Source organism: Squalius cephalus (assembly GCF_949319135.1).
Source record: "Squalius cephalus genome assembly, chromosome: 11".
Classification (NCBI taxonomy): Eukaryota; Metazoa; Chordata; class Actinopteri; order Cypriniformes; family Leuciscidae; genus Squalius; species Squalius cephalus.
The window spans coordinates 1,156,071-1,171,070 of record NC_137132.1 but is presented as its reverse complement, the minus strand read 5'-3'; the positions used below and the strand labels follow the sequence as shown (position 1 = coordinate 1,171,070).

The following is a 15,000-nucleotide window of genomic DNA, read 5'->3' as shown; positions in this document are numbered from 1 at the left end:
TAATAGCGTTTTATATGCATATATTTAAAGCGAATCCAGTTCCTACATTACTTTTCTATACATTGAGTCTCAAGTAACTTGAGTTACGCAATCGGATTACTTTATTTGGTTGTGTGTGTGTGTGTGTGTGTGAACATGATGTTTATTGTAGTTCTAGACTAAATGTGAGCATTTGCATTAGTACTTGCACAAAAAACTGATTCAGGATTCCTCAAAATGAATAAAATGGGAACAACACGTCACGCAACGTTACATTTACCTCAGGAAAGCCATTAATGACCTATGGAAGCTTGTTTCCGCCACTGAATAATAAATAAATAATAATAATTGCGACTTTTTATCTCACAATTCTGACTTTTTTTCTCAGAATTGCGAGATATAAAGTGAGAATTGCGAGATATAAAGTGAGAACTGCGAGATATAAAGTGAGAATTGCGAGATATAAAGTGAGAATTGCGAGATATAAATTGAGAATTGCGAGATATAAAGTGAGAATTGCGTGAAATAGTTGCAATTGCGAGAAAAAAAAGTCAGAATTCGGACTTTATAAGACGCAATTGCGACTTTATTTCACGCAATTCTGACTTTATATCTCGCAATTCTGAGAAATAAAGTCAGAATTGCGAGATGTAAACTCGCAATATTGAGATAAAAAGTCGCAATTATCTTTTAAAATGTTTTATTCTGTGGCGGAAACAAGCTTCCATAATGACCATAGCACGTTAGTTGGACTAAAAAAATTGCTATAGAGAGGAGCATTTTTCTAAATATGATAATTATATTACATATTATATTTTTACCTATATCATTAAAATATTATGAAGTTGTTATTATAAAAAACGCATATTTAATTTGAGATGTTATTTTTAACCTATAATAATAATACCAGCTGACAGGGCTCTGTATGTTTACAGCATTAGGTGAGATGTTTTTTTTAGAAAAATTAACATAACACATTAACGTATCTACTGTACCTAATATTTATCCAAAGGAATCGATATTGAATCAAGATCAGAATCAAATCACAAGACTTTAATTAAAAACAGTAGCATACCAGTCATTGTACCATGTAAACATTGTGTTATTACTAAACGTAACAAAATTCTGTGTGGTTACCAAATGGTTTTTTTCAATACACTTTTTTTTTTACATCCCCCCAATCCCAATCCACCCATTTTATGTTATGTTACGTTATGTTATGTTACATTTTCACTGTTTAGAAAGGCAGGGTCTGCCTTCTTGTCTTTTTGGCTTGTTGTTCCTGATTCCACTTTAAGAAATCAGATCAAATCCCAGAAGGGAAAATCAAAACAAAATTAAGTTAAAACTTGTTTTGAAGAATTTCTTTGTCATCTGCAGATTGATTTTAAGTAGGGGGGGAAAAAATTCTATTTAAATCTTAAATCAGATTTTTTGTGAAAAAATCTGGGATTTTTTTTTAGCCCATATTGCCCAGCCCTAGCAAACATCCAGTAACTAAATATGTTAAATAAAACATACATTTTAGCATTTAATCTCACTTTTTTTTTTTTTTTATTGGTGAAGTAAGTGTTCAAATTTATTCTCCTGCATCCAATTCTTCTGTTATCCAGAACAGCAGCTGAAAGGTTTGTTTGAGCGGCGCCCTCTACTGTTCAATACTGTACTGTACCTCTACTGTACTCTTCTGAACACGCGTGAATCTGCATTTCCTTCGAGCCTGAGACATATTTCACCTTTGGTGTGAAAGGGTCTTTACATTTGCCCAAAAATATAACTTTTTTTTTTTTTTTATAAAAAAAACAAGTCCTGGTGGGGAAAAAGTAACATAACGCATTACTTTTCTTAAAAAGTAAATTAGTAATGCAATTAGTTACTTTTTAATGGGGTAAAGCAATATTGTAATGCATTACTTTTCAAAGTAACTTTCCCAAACACTGGTTATTAATAATGATAGATATCATCAGCAGATGATTAATGTGTGTGTGTGTGTGTGTGTGTGTGCGTGCGCAGGTGTTTCAGATGAGAGCAGTCGCATCTCTCAGTATCGTCTTCTCTTCAGCAATCTTCCCCCAGTGAACCAGGCGACACTACGAGCGCTAGTTAATCATTTATACTGGTGAGACACACACTTCCTCTTTCTCACACACACTTCCTCGCCGCTCTGCTTTCAGTCTCTGATGTGTGTGTGTGTGTGTGTGTGTGTGCAGCGTCCAGCGGTTTGCGGATCTCAATCAGATGAATGTGCATAATCTGGCGATCGTGTTAGGGCCGACGCTGTTCCAGGTGGACGGGCAGGACTACAGCGCCGGACGGGTCATCGAGGACCTCATCCAACACTACGTCACTATATTCCACGTAAATATGAAATGAAATATACTTTATTGTTCCTGATAGGGAAATTTGTATTTTTACACAACATTCATGCTGTTCCAGATCATTAGATTCTGTGTAGAGTTGATGAGATGAGAAGATGATGAGAAAGTTTATTTGTATAGCGCTTTTCACAACACACATCATTTCAAAGCAGCTTTACAGAAAGTGCATGAGTACACATCACAGTTTACAGTGATCTGTTATCAGAGGAAACTGTACAAGTTATGTATTTCAGAAATGAATATACAAAATCACAGTTAAAAATGTATTAATTTTAACAATGTAATAATTTAATGCAGAAACAATGAGCTCATTGAAGTAATGAATACTTGTTTGTTAAGAAGTGACAAATGATCATCAGCGCCATCTATTGGTGAAACTAGAGTATAGGGCTGCACAATTATGACAAAAATCATAATTGTCGATTGTTGCCTTGAAATTGTAATTGCGATTATTATTTAAGATGATTACAATTTACATTGAATGATGTTTTGAATAGCTTTATACCAGTGGTTCTCAACCCACATTTCTCCATAGTCATCAAGGAATTATATAAATAATCTATTTATATATATATATATATATATATATATATATATATATATATATATATATATAATTTTATATATATATACATATTTTAATATATTTATATATACACATTTATTATAATAGGCCTATAGTGTATAAAAGGCCTATATTTGTTTATACAAAAATAGTTGACACACACAAGTCCTCTTCCCCTTTACTTAACATACTCATCAATTGTAAGAATATGACTAATGCTGATAAATATACAGTAGGCCTATGAGTTTAAGTTATTAAATATCAGTCCCAAACTACATACAAAATAACCACATTTATTTAATTTTTAAAGGTGCATTATGCAACTTTTAATGTTAAAAATACCCGTTATTCTAACCCATTCATGCTTAAACAATTGCCTGATGGGCTGAATGAGACCTTCTCTGATCACTGCGATTGCCTCTATAATCCTGTACAGTAAAATAAATAAGAGGGATTCGGGCCGCATTTGAGACTGGGCGTGACGTCATGCGCGTTCAGTTGCAGTGCTGCAGTTTCATTTGTCGCCAGAGGGGGGCATAGTTCTGCAAAAACTCAGAGACTTGCGTTATGCACCTTTAATGTAAATCCATTTTTCTTAATTCATCCTGGCGACCCATTTTTCAAGTCTCGTGACTCAGGGTTTGAAAACTTGTGGACTAGAGTATGACCTGCAGTGTGTTTGTGTGTGTGTGTGTGTGTGTGTGTGTGTGTGTTGCAGGTGAACGAGCAGCAGCTGAAGAAGCAGTTAGATGAGATCACATACATCATAAAGCTCAGAGACAATCTCACGCCTAAAGCTGGAACGGTGAGAGTCAAGTCAAGTCAAGTCATCTTCATATATATATAGCGCTTTTAACAATGTAGATTGTTTCAAAGCAGCTTTACAGAGATAAACGTATAATTTAAGGTAACAGAGATTGTTTTGGCTTTATAGCGGTATATAGTTTTGATTGATTCGCTTCCGTCGCAACGATCATGTGTTATTAAATTAGGGGCCGCTAAGACGACACCATTCTCTCTACACAGACTTTAACCCCCTGAGGTCGGCTATCGCGCCGGCGCGATAGGCTCGTTTTTTTTCGTATGAGTGCAAAAAAAAAAAATTAATTTTTATCTTATATGCTTGTGTTATACATCAATCGATCCTGTTTAGTGTGTATTTTTTTTGTGTATGCTCATAATAAAAACAAAGTGTTGTGCTTTTCGCCAAATAAAGAAAAATAAACATGATGCGAGTTCTGCCTACTCTCCGTCAGTGAAGTCAATTCTGAAACGCGTCCGAAAATGAACTGTAACTCAGCGAATACTCAGTCAAACAGGCATACAGTCACACAGGCATGAAGCTTGAATTATCTTCTTTCAAATGAAGTAATTTTTATAAAAAACTAATATTCACAGTTTATATAATATGTATGTAAAGAGAGAGATGTCAGTCGTTCTCATCTCAGCTAATTAAGTTTTAATGTGACTCCGCCTACGGAGACCGCGCTATTCAAACGCAAATGTGAGGCGATCCATACAAACCTGTGAAACGCCCACATCCGCTGGATAAGGCCGGTGAAACACTGGATGCGTGGCGTAAGCGTCTCAGCTGCGTGGCGTGTCCGTTTTTATTTCGGCTCCCATCCATGTTAACAGTTTAGAGTTTGCACACTGCCTGTGTGAGACGCGCGTCTCAGGCGCGGCACGAGCCGCGTGGAAAACGCGTGCATTCTAGAAATAGAACCGACGCCTATTTTTCACGCGACACGCAAGCGTCTTGGAAGCGTTTCCATGCAAAATTGAATAGGAAAATCTGTTTATTTGTCATTTTGACACGAATACATATTAATAAATGTCCTTTTGATGTTTAAAAGTGTCTAGGTTTTGACATAAATGCAAATATAAATGTAATTTTACAAAATATGATCGATTTTCAAATACTGCTGTATTGAATGAACAGCTTTTAGCAAACTCTATTGCTATACTGAGATGAGGAATATATACTGTATGTGTTTTGTCAAAAATAAAGTCATCAACTAACTAATGAATCCTTTACTATGAAATACGTATGATAAAATGTATACTTTAGTTTTGAAAGACGTTGACTAGTTTTGAAAAGATTATAAAGTATGTATGTGCATGCATATATATATGTGTGTGTGTATATATGAAGAGTTCAGATGCAAAAGCCTCTAAATGCCATCTGAAATTTTCTCCTAGAATGATCATTTTTATGAAGCTTGTATATTTAAGTTAGCTAATAGGTGACACGTCACCTGAATGAATGGCTCATTAAGTATGCAGGGACGTAGTCTCACCAGGTGTGAACTACTACATATGCATGATGCTGTTGGAGCGTTTACGCCCCATCCGCATATTGGCTTTCCAAACTAAAAGTGTTTCACAAAACTAAAATCAATGTATCGTTTTTTTGTGGATGATTAGGCAGGATGATTTTCATATCATTTTGAAGAAAAACACTAGGCGATGAAATCCATTAGTCAAAAGTCTTATTGCCACATATTTAGTATGTGTTTTGTGGCCTTATTTCAGAAACTTTAGTTTTTAGTTTTTTCAATAACCACGCATAAACATTATTCTCTCAAAAATGCAGACATGTACATTCTTGTTGCTCACATATTATGGTAGCCCTGTTTGTGCTAAATAGTGTGTAATTTTGTTTTGCCATTAATATGTTTATAAGCAACTGAAAAAAGCACAAATGTCAGGGCATGTCAGAACATCTCAAGGACCCCAAAAACACCCCAGACCCCAGAGGGTTAAACGCGAACCTGTGAGAAACACTGATGGCGTTCACATGCGCATTAAGAATTGGTTCTATAGTTATGTGCGTTTGAATATACGCAGGTTTGGAATTCCCTACAGGCCAAGCCTAAACAAAGTACTGGTGTTTCCTTATAATTTTGATACAGAATTTTATTTTATTTTGTTACTTCGGGTAGGAACGCGAAACGAATTTTCCCGACGACGCTTTATCTGTAGAGTGGTAGTGGGATCCTCCATAGGGAGAGACTAGTTGGCACTTCAGCACTGCGTTGTCATCGGTCCAGGCGAAGGTCCTTCATCAGATCTGGATACGGCCTGGATCCGGCAGGCTGCCGGAAAACCTCGGGATAAACAAAGACACTAAAATTAGCGTAGATGCCATTCTTCTCATGATGTAACGAGTACATCAGGATTTTTGGGAAGTGTTCCCGGTTCCAGCTGACCTAATCTATGCAGCCTAACACTGAATTATAGAAGTCTATAATGTATTATGTGAACGCTAGGTCAAAGAGATGTGTCTTTAGTCTAGCTTTGAACTGACAGAGTGTGTCTGCTTCCCGGACAATGGTAGGAAGACTGTTCCAGAGTTTTGGTGCTAATAGGAGAAGGATCTACCGCCAGCAGTCGATTTAGATATTCTAGGTATTATCAACTGGCCGGAATTTTGAGATCGCAATAGACGTGAAGGACTATAATGCGTTAAGAGCTCGCTCAAGCACTGCGGAGCTAAACCATTTAGTGCTTTGTAAGTCATCAGCAATATTTTAAAATGTATACAATGTTTAATGGGGAGCCAGTGCAGTTTTGACAGAACCGGGCTAATATGGTCATACTTCCTGGTTCTGGTAAGAACTCGAGCTGCTGTGTTTTGAACCAGCTGTAGTTTGTTTATTAAGCGTGCAGGGCAACCACCCAGTAGAGCATTACAATAATCTAGCCTTGAGGTCATGAACGCATGAACTAATTGTTCCGCATTTGTCAATGAGAGCATATGGCGTAATTTAGATATATTTTTAAGATGGAAAAATGCAGTTTTACAGATACTAGACACGTGACTTTCAAATGAAAGATTGGTATCAAAGAGCACACCCAGGTTCCTAACCTACGACGAAGACTTGACAGAGCAGCCATCAAGTGTTAGACAGTATTCTAGGTTATTACGTGAGGAAGTTTTTTGTCCAATAATTAGAATCTCTGTTTTTTCAGAATTTAGTAGTAGGAAATTACGAGTCATCCAGTTTTTTATATCAGCTATGCATTCTGTTAATTTTGTGAATTGGTAAGTTTCGTTAGGTTTTGAAGAAATATACAGCTGAGTATCGTCGGCATAACAGTGAAAGCTAATGCCATGTTTCCTAATGATATCTCCCAAGGGTAGCATACAGAGTGTGTGTGTGTGTGTGTGTGTGTGTGTGTGTGTGTGTGTGTGTGTGTGTGTGTGTGTGTGTGTGTGTGTGTGTGTGTGTGTGTGTGTGTGTGTGTGTGTTTGTGTGAGTGTGTTTGTGTGTGTGTGTGTGTGTGTGTGTGTGTGTGTGTGTGTGTGTGTGTGAGGGTAGCATGTACAGAGTGAACAGCAGCGGTCCTAGTACTGAACCTTGTGGTACGCCATACTGAACTTGTGATCGATAAGACATCTCTTCATTTACTGCTACAAACTGATAACGGTCAGATAAGTATGATTTAAACCATGCTAGTGCAATGCCAACATAGTTTTCGAGTCTATTTAAAAGAATGGTGTGGTCAATGGTGTCAAATGCAGCACTAAGATCGAGTAACACTAATAGAGAGACACAACCACGATCGGATGATAAGAGCAAATCATGTGTGACTCTAACGAGTGCTGTCTCAGTACTATGGTACGGTCTAAATCCTGACTGAAAATCCTCGCAGATATCATTTCTTTCAAGAAAGGAACACAGTTGTGAAGACACTGCTTTTTCTAATATCTTTGACAGAAAAGGTAGATTCGAGATCGGCCTGTAATTGACTAATTCTGTAGGATCAAGTTGCGGTTTTTTAACAAGCGGTTTAATCATAGCCAGCTTAAAGGTTTTTGGTACGTATCCTAGAGACAAAGAAGAATTAATGATATTAAGAAGAGGATCTATGACCTCTGGAAGTATCTCTTTCAGTAGATTAGTCGGTATAGGGTCTAACATACATGTTGTAGATTTAGATGATTTAACGAGTTTAGTAAATTCTTCCTCTCCTATAGCAATAAATGAATCAAATTTTTCCTCAGGGAGACTACAATGCACTGCCTGATGCGATACTGTAGTAGACGGTTGCATAGTTATAATTTTCTCCCTGATATTATCAATCTTATAAGTGAAGAAGTTCATAAAGTCATTACTGCTGTGTTGCTTGGAAACTTCGGTGCTTGAAGCTTTATTTTTCGTTAGTTTAGCCACCGTTTCAAATAAATACCTAGGATTATGTTTATTTTCTTCTAATAGTGTTGAAAAATAAGCAGATCTAGCAGCTTTTAAAGCCTCTCTGTAAGCAATCGAGCTCTCCTTCCATGAAATGCGAAATACCTCTAGTTTTGTTTTCTTCCAGTTGCGCTCCATTTTTCTGGCTGTTCTCTTAAGGGCCCGAGTGTGCTCGTTGTACCACGGCGTTGGACTATTTTCTTTAATTTTCTTTAAGCGCAACGGAGCAACTGTGTCTAAAGTGCTGGAAAAGAGAGAGTTAAAAGTTTCTGTTGTAATATCGAGTTCTTCTAAGCTATCTGGGATGCTGAGATGGTGAAACTGCTCAGGAAGATTATTAATAAAGCAATCTTTAGTGGCAGAAGTGATAGGTCTCACATATTTGTAACACGGAGTCGGCTTTGCAGCCTTGGCTAAATGCAAATTACACGAGACTAGATAATGATCTGAGATGTCATCGCTCTGCTGCAGAATTTCAACGGCATCAACATCTATTCCATGTGATAATATTAGATCTAGAGTATGATTACGACGATGAGTAGGTCCTGACACGTGTTGTCTAACTCCAATTGAATTTACAATGTCTTTAAATGCCAATCCCAATGCATCTTTTTCATTATCGATGTGTATATTAAAATCACCAACAATTAGTACTTTATCTGCAGTCAATATTAATTCTGATAGAAAGTCCGCAAATTCTTTGATAAAGTCTGTATGGTGCCCTGGTGGCCTGTATACAGTAGCCAGCACAAATCTCAAACGTGATTTATTGTTTACACTATATATTTTTACATTAAGCACCAACACTTCAAAATAATTATATTTAAAACTTGATTTCTTAGTGGTTTTGAAAATATTACTATAAATTACAGCAACACTTCCCCCTTTGCGTTTCGGACGAGGCTCATGTTTATAACAGTAATCTTGCGGGGTGGACTCATTTAAAGTAATGTAATCGTTTGGTTTTAGCCAGGTTTCTTTCAAACACAGCACATCTAGATTATAGTCAGTAATCATAATCAATGAGTGTTTTTGGAGTAAGGGATCGAATATTCAGCAACCCAAGCTTTAGCATTTGCTCATCTGTATTATATCTGTTTTTTATTTGTTGAACATCAATTAAATTTTTAACCTTAGATGGGTTTGGACGTTTTTTGGATTTCCAAATTCGGGGAACAGACACAGTCTCTATATGATGGTAGCTAGGTGAAAGAGGCTCTATGTGATGGGATTTATCTGACCTGGGTGACGCGAGGCCGCTAGCAGACGGTCGGTTTAGCCAGTCTGTCTGCTTCCTGACCTGAGCCCCAGATTGTCATGTTTGAGCTCTAAGACTATGTGCCATATTACTAGAGAGAAGAGCAGCACCATCCCAGGAGGGATGAATACCATCTCTTTTCAACAGGTCAGGGTTGCCCCAAAAACTTTTCCAATTGTCTATGAATTCTATATTATTAAGCGGACACCACTGAGACAGCCAGCGATTCAGTGAACATAATTTACTAACTATCTCATCACTCCTGCGAACAGGAAGGGGGCCAGAGCAAATTACAGTCCTTGACATCGTACTTGCAAGTTCACACACCTCTTTAATATTAATTTTGGTGATCTCCGATTGGCGGAGTCGAACATCATTAGTGCCGACGTGAATAATAATCTTAGAGAATTTATGATTAGCATTAGCCAGCACTTTTAAATTTGCTTTGATGTCAGGCGCTCTGGCTCCCGGCAAACATGTGACTATGGTGGTTGGTGTCTCTATTTTCACGTTCCGTGTGATAGAATCGCCAATAACTAGGGCACAATCATTCTCAGTGGGTGTTTCACTGAGCGGGGCAAATCTATTTGTTATGGTAATCGGAACGGAAGAGTGGTTTTTAGATCCGCGACTAGAGCGATCCCTCACTGTCACCCATTTGCCCGGCTGCACAGGCTCTACTTCAGCCAGAACCGCGTCATGTAAAGAGTTCTCTATTCTATGCGCATCCAAAACATCTAAAGCACTAGCACTCTTACTATCCTCAATTAAAGTTTGGATGCGTGTCTCTAGTTCTGAAATCTTCTCTGTCAGCCTAACTGTCTCCTTGCATTTATCACATATAAATCCTATATTGCCGACAGAGAAGGCTATGCTAAACATGTGACATGAAGTGCAGGTGACAATAACAGGACAAGACATTACTCACCGTGTTTGTTGACTGATTCTTACTAACCTGAGCTTTTTATGAACTCAAAGGCGCGGGCGCGCGAGAGAAAATAAAAAAATAAAAAATAACTGAGCGCACGGGTGGCGCGTTAACAGGCTAGCGAATTACTAGCGTGTTGTGCTAATAATAACGGAAGCTAGCGATGTCAGGTTAATCTGAGATGTTGGGTAAGCTGTATTTAGTAGTATAAACAACTAGAAATTATATAAAAACAGAAAGAAATACGAGGCTAAGACGGAGCTTACAGCACCGAAGCAAACAAACTCACAGCAGACAGCGAGGCAGACAGGAGCAATCGATCAGAAAGCCAATGGCGTCTCGATTAGTTTCTACGACCCAGGCTGACTGAATTTGATGCTTATTTGTGGCATGTTTTTATGTAACTTGCCTTGAAACCCAGCAGTAATCGCTGTGTCTGTGTGTGTGTGTGTGTGTGTGTGTGTCTGTGTGCGCGTGTGTGTGTGTGTGTGTGTGTGTGTGTGTGTGTGTATGTGTGTGTGTGTCTCTGTCTGTGTGTGTGTGCAGGGGAGTGGTGATTTTATCTGCACGGTTTACCTGGAGGAGAAGATGGGAACAGCCGAACAGCATGTAAAGGTGCGCTTGACCTTTGAACTTTGACCTGCCTTTAGGATCTTTCTATTGTAAAAGATCAAGAACAGCATCACACTTAGATATGAATAAAGTCAGTGAGAATATAAAAAAAAATGCTTTTTTATTTTATTTTAGAACAGAACACAGAACAAAACAGAGTTAGACGATCATCAATACAAAATACATAAAACAGACAGTAGGATGAACGTGTAATTATGTGAAGTGTGTGTGTAAAATTGTGTTGATTATGTGTATATCTCTATTATCAGTTTCCTAATATATATGTAGAACAATGCTCATTTTATATATGTACAGTATGTATGTATATGTATATAATATATAATATACATCAATAGTAATAGTCAAAGATGTAATAAGAAAGAAGAAAGGCGAGAGAAATAAAAAACAAACAACAAACAAACAAAAGCCAGAGAAGTAAATTATCAGGTGATGAGGTCGAGTCGAGATGAGGAAAAAAAACATAAAAATAAGTTTTAAAACTTTTAGTAGAAGAGACGAGTCCTGCTTTTCGTTCACGAGACGGTTAGAGTGGTTTCTGACGTGTGACCTTTGACCCCGGGCAGATTCCCGCCGCGATGACATCAGCAGAACTGACCTTTGAGGTCCTGGACCGGCGGAAAGTCAGCGTGAAGGAGAAGGACTACTGGTGCTGCTTCGAGGTGAGAAGGAGGAGACGGGTGAGTGACTGATACACTGATGCAGCTCAGAGTGTGTGTGTGTGTGTGAGAGAGGGGTTTCATGTGTGTGTTTGTGTGTCTCAGAGCGCCCGCTGCACTATCAGGAGAGAGTTCTGCCCATCTTTCATTCTCTGGGATCCGAAAGTCACTTACTCGTCAAGAAGCACTTCTCCATGGAGGCCATGCTGGTGTACCTGGGTAAGAGAGTGTGTGAGTGAGTGAGTGAGTGAGTCAGTGAGTGAGTGAGTGAGTGAGTGAGTGAGTGAGTGAGTGAGTGAGTGAGTGAGTGAGTGAGTGAGTGAGTGAGTGAGTGAGTGAGTGAGTGAGTGAGTGAGTGAGTGAGTGAGTCAGTGAGTGAGTGAGTGAGTCGGTGAGTGAGTGAGTCGGTGAGTGAGTGAGTCGGTGAGTTGAGTGAGTGAGTGAGTGAGTGAGTGAGTGAGTGAGTGAGTGAGTGAGTGAGTGAGTGAGTGAGTGAGTGAGTGAGTGAGTGAGTGAGTGAGTGAGTGAGTGAGTGAGTGAGTGAGTGAGTGAGTGAGTCAGTGAGTGAGTGAGTGAGTCAGTGAGTGAGTGAGTGAGTCAGTGAGTGAGTGAGTGAGTCGGTGAGTGAGTGAGTCGGTGAGTGAGTGAGTCGGTGAGTTGAGTGAGTGAGTGAGTGAGTGAGTCGGTGAGTGAGTGAGTGAGTGAGTGAGTCGGTGAGTGAGTGAGTCGGTGAGTGAGTGAGTCGGTGAGTGAGTGAGTCGGTGAGTTGAGTCGGTGAGTTGAGTCGGTGAGTGAGTGAGTCGGTGAGTGAGTGAGTCGGTGAGTGAGTGAGTCGGTGAGTTGAGTCGGTGAGTGAGTGAGTCGGTGAGTGAGTGAGTCGGTGAGTGAGTGAGTCGGTGAGTGAGTCGGTGAGTGAGTGAGTGAGTCGGTGAGGGAGTGAGTGAGTCGGTGAGTGAGTGAGTCGGTGAGTGAGTGAGTCGGTGAGTGAGTGAGTCGGTGAGTGAGTGAGTCGGTGAGTGAGTGAGTTGGTGAGTGAGTGAGTCGGTGAGTGAGTGAGTCGGTCAGTGAGTCAGTGAGTGAGTGAGTGAGTGAGTGAGTCGGTGAGTGAGTGAGTCGGTGAGTGAGTGAGTCGGTGAGTGAGTGAGTCGGTGAGTGAGTGAGTCGGTGAGTGAGTCAGTGAGTCAGTGAGTGAATGAGTCGGTGAGTGAGTCAGTGAGTGAGTCAGTGAGTGAGTGAGTGAGTGAGTGAGTGAGTGAGTCGGTGAGTGAGTCAGTGAGTCAGTGAGTGAGTGAGTGAGTCAGTGAGTCAGTGAGTGAGTCAGTGAGTCAGTGAGTGAATGAGTCGGTGAGTGAGTCAGTCAGTGAGTGAGTGAGAGTGTTTTGTTTATTATAGTCACTTATTTCCTGATTGTTTATGTGAGTGTTTTTTTTTGTGTGTGATTGTGTGTGTGTGTGTTTGTTTACTGAGGTTAGGGCGTTTTCAGACAGTTGTCTTTGATCTGAAACAGGGATTAAAATAGTTACAATGATGCAATTTGTTCTTGTCTCGATTCTCTTTCACAAGGCAGCATTTCTGAACTCGCTTAGAGTTAGTCACATGTGAGTAAACCGTGCTCTCATTGGTCAGACTGTAACAGATCACTGTATCTGTCGTTATAATATTGTATCATTCTGAGCAGAAATCAAGGCCAATATTATCATGTTTCTGTTTCAGAGTAAAGCAACTCTGGTTTCCAGAATCAATGTTGTGTTTACCCATCATGCATTAGTTTGGGGAGATTAATCAGAGCAGCTTCAGCTGGGAACACTAGTCATAAAGTCATGTATTTTACACCTTTCTGACTCCAAGACCAGTAATATTCAAAGGCAGTTTTATTCTATTGGGACTTTTTTCTACATTAAATGTCAGGATCGCAGAGGTTTTAAGAGGTGAATGTGCAGATTTCCGTGACAAGTTCAGTGTCGTTCATGATTTAATTCTCTTGCAGTTTTATATGTTAGAGCTTGGCATAACCGGAGTCAGTCCGGGGACGTTCGCTGAGCCTCCTGGCTGAGAGTCATCAGTTGTGTTAAATAATACATACGTTATTAATAAGCTTTAGTTAGAATAGATTTGTGTAGATCAGGTAACGTGCAGTGTTTTGTTTATTATAGTCTCTATATTTCCTGATTGAGTGTGTGAGAGAGTGTTTGAGTGTGTTTTGTTTGTTTTGTTTATTATAGCCACTATATTTCCTGATTTTGTGTGTGTGTGTGTGTGTGTGTGTGTCCTGCAGCCAGTAAAGTGGAGGTGTCGAAGCACGGCATGATGAAGTTCAGAGAGGAGAGGAGTCTGCTGGGTTTGGGTTTGAGCTCCGGCAGCTTTAATGACCGATACTTCATCCTCACCAGCACCTCTCTCAGACTCTACAAAGAAGTCCGGGTAAGAGTGTGTGTGTGTGTGTGTGTCATATCACACATCTGTTTTATTAAAAGACAACTTCAAACCTGGACTAATATAATGTGCACCAAAGGCGTGGTCATGATGTATTTGACCGAACACACACCAGCTGATCCTTGAAAACTCTTACATTTATTTGTATCAAATTTAAGTTCATAAAAAATAATTAGTGCTGGGCAACGATTAATCGCATCCAAAATAAAGTTTGTGTTCACATAATATGTGTGTGTGTACTGTGTATATAATTATTTTGTATATATATATATAAATACACAAATATGCATGTATATATTTAAGAACATTTTTTTATTTATATATAATATAAATTATATATACAGTCTATATATTTCTTAAATACATGCATGTGTGTGTATTTATATTCAAAATAATTATACACAGTACACACACACACACACATATTATGTGAACACACCTTTATTTTGGATGTGATTAATTGTTGCACAACACAAAAAGAAAAAAATCTTAACTATCATTTCAAGAGGTCTTACATTTGAGGACAGAAAAACAGGAATCAAAACACTCGGACTGAATGAAATAATAAATAGTCCATATTCAGAAAACCTACTGCAATATTCTGAAATATTCTGCACATATAAACATCATGTTCTCAACACGGCTGCTGTATATAGAGCTTAACCCTCTGGTGTTTCGCTTGTGTTTTTTATTTCAATGAAATTAATGTACTATATTTTAGTTTGATAATGTTTTTTTATTTAATATTTAGAATTTTTAGGGGATTTTATGGTACTAAATTATGTTTGCGCTGTATTTATAATCCATTTATTCACTTTTTGAGCATAGACCTGAAAATTACATTTCTTAAACTTAAACTGTGGTCAATCTTGAACGCTTTAGAGCGACAGACTGAAGTTTGATCTCTTTTCAGAGACGACATTAGGCAGATTATTGCTGAAGTGAAAAAAGTTACAGAATTTTACGTTT

General features: G+C 38.6%; 1 protein-coding gene across 7 annotated transcripts in view; it reads left to right on the top strand.

The window, feature by feature from the left end:
* arap1 (ArfGAP with RhoGAP domain, ankyrin repeat and PH domain 1) overlaps positions 1–15,000 on the top strand; it is a 95,479-nt gene that overhangs the window by 69,396 nt on the left and 11,083 nt on the right. For 6 of the 7 annotated variants that reach the window (XM_079886479.1, XM_079886477.1, XM_079886478.1 and 3 more), the window contains 7 exons: positions 1,993–2,098; positions 2,190–2,337; positions 3,641–3,727; positions 10,856–10,924; positions 11,506–11,623; positions 11,704–11,817; positions 13,874–14,019. In XM_079886479.1, coding sequence (XP_079742605.1) covers positions 1,993–2,098; positions 2,190–2,337; positions 3,641–3,727; positions 10,856–10,924; positions 11,506–11,623; positions 11,704–11,817; positions 13,874–14,019 — 788 coding nt within the window. The remainder of the gene's footprint in view (positions 1–1,992; positions 2,099–2,189; positions 2,338–3,640; positions 3,728–10,855; positions 10,925–11,505; positions 11,624–11,703; positions 11,818–13,873; positions 14,020–15,000) is intronic. The other variant, XR_013822776.1, reaches the window with a different exon arrangement.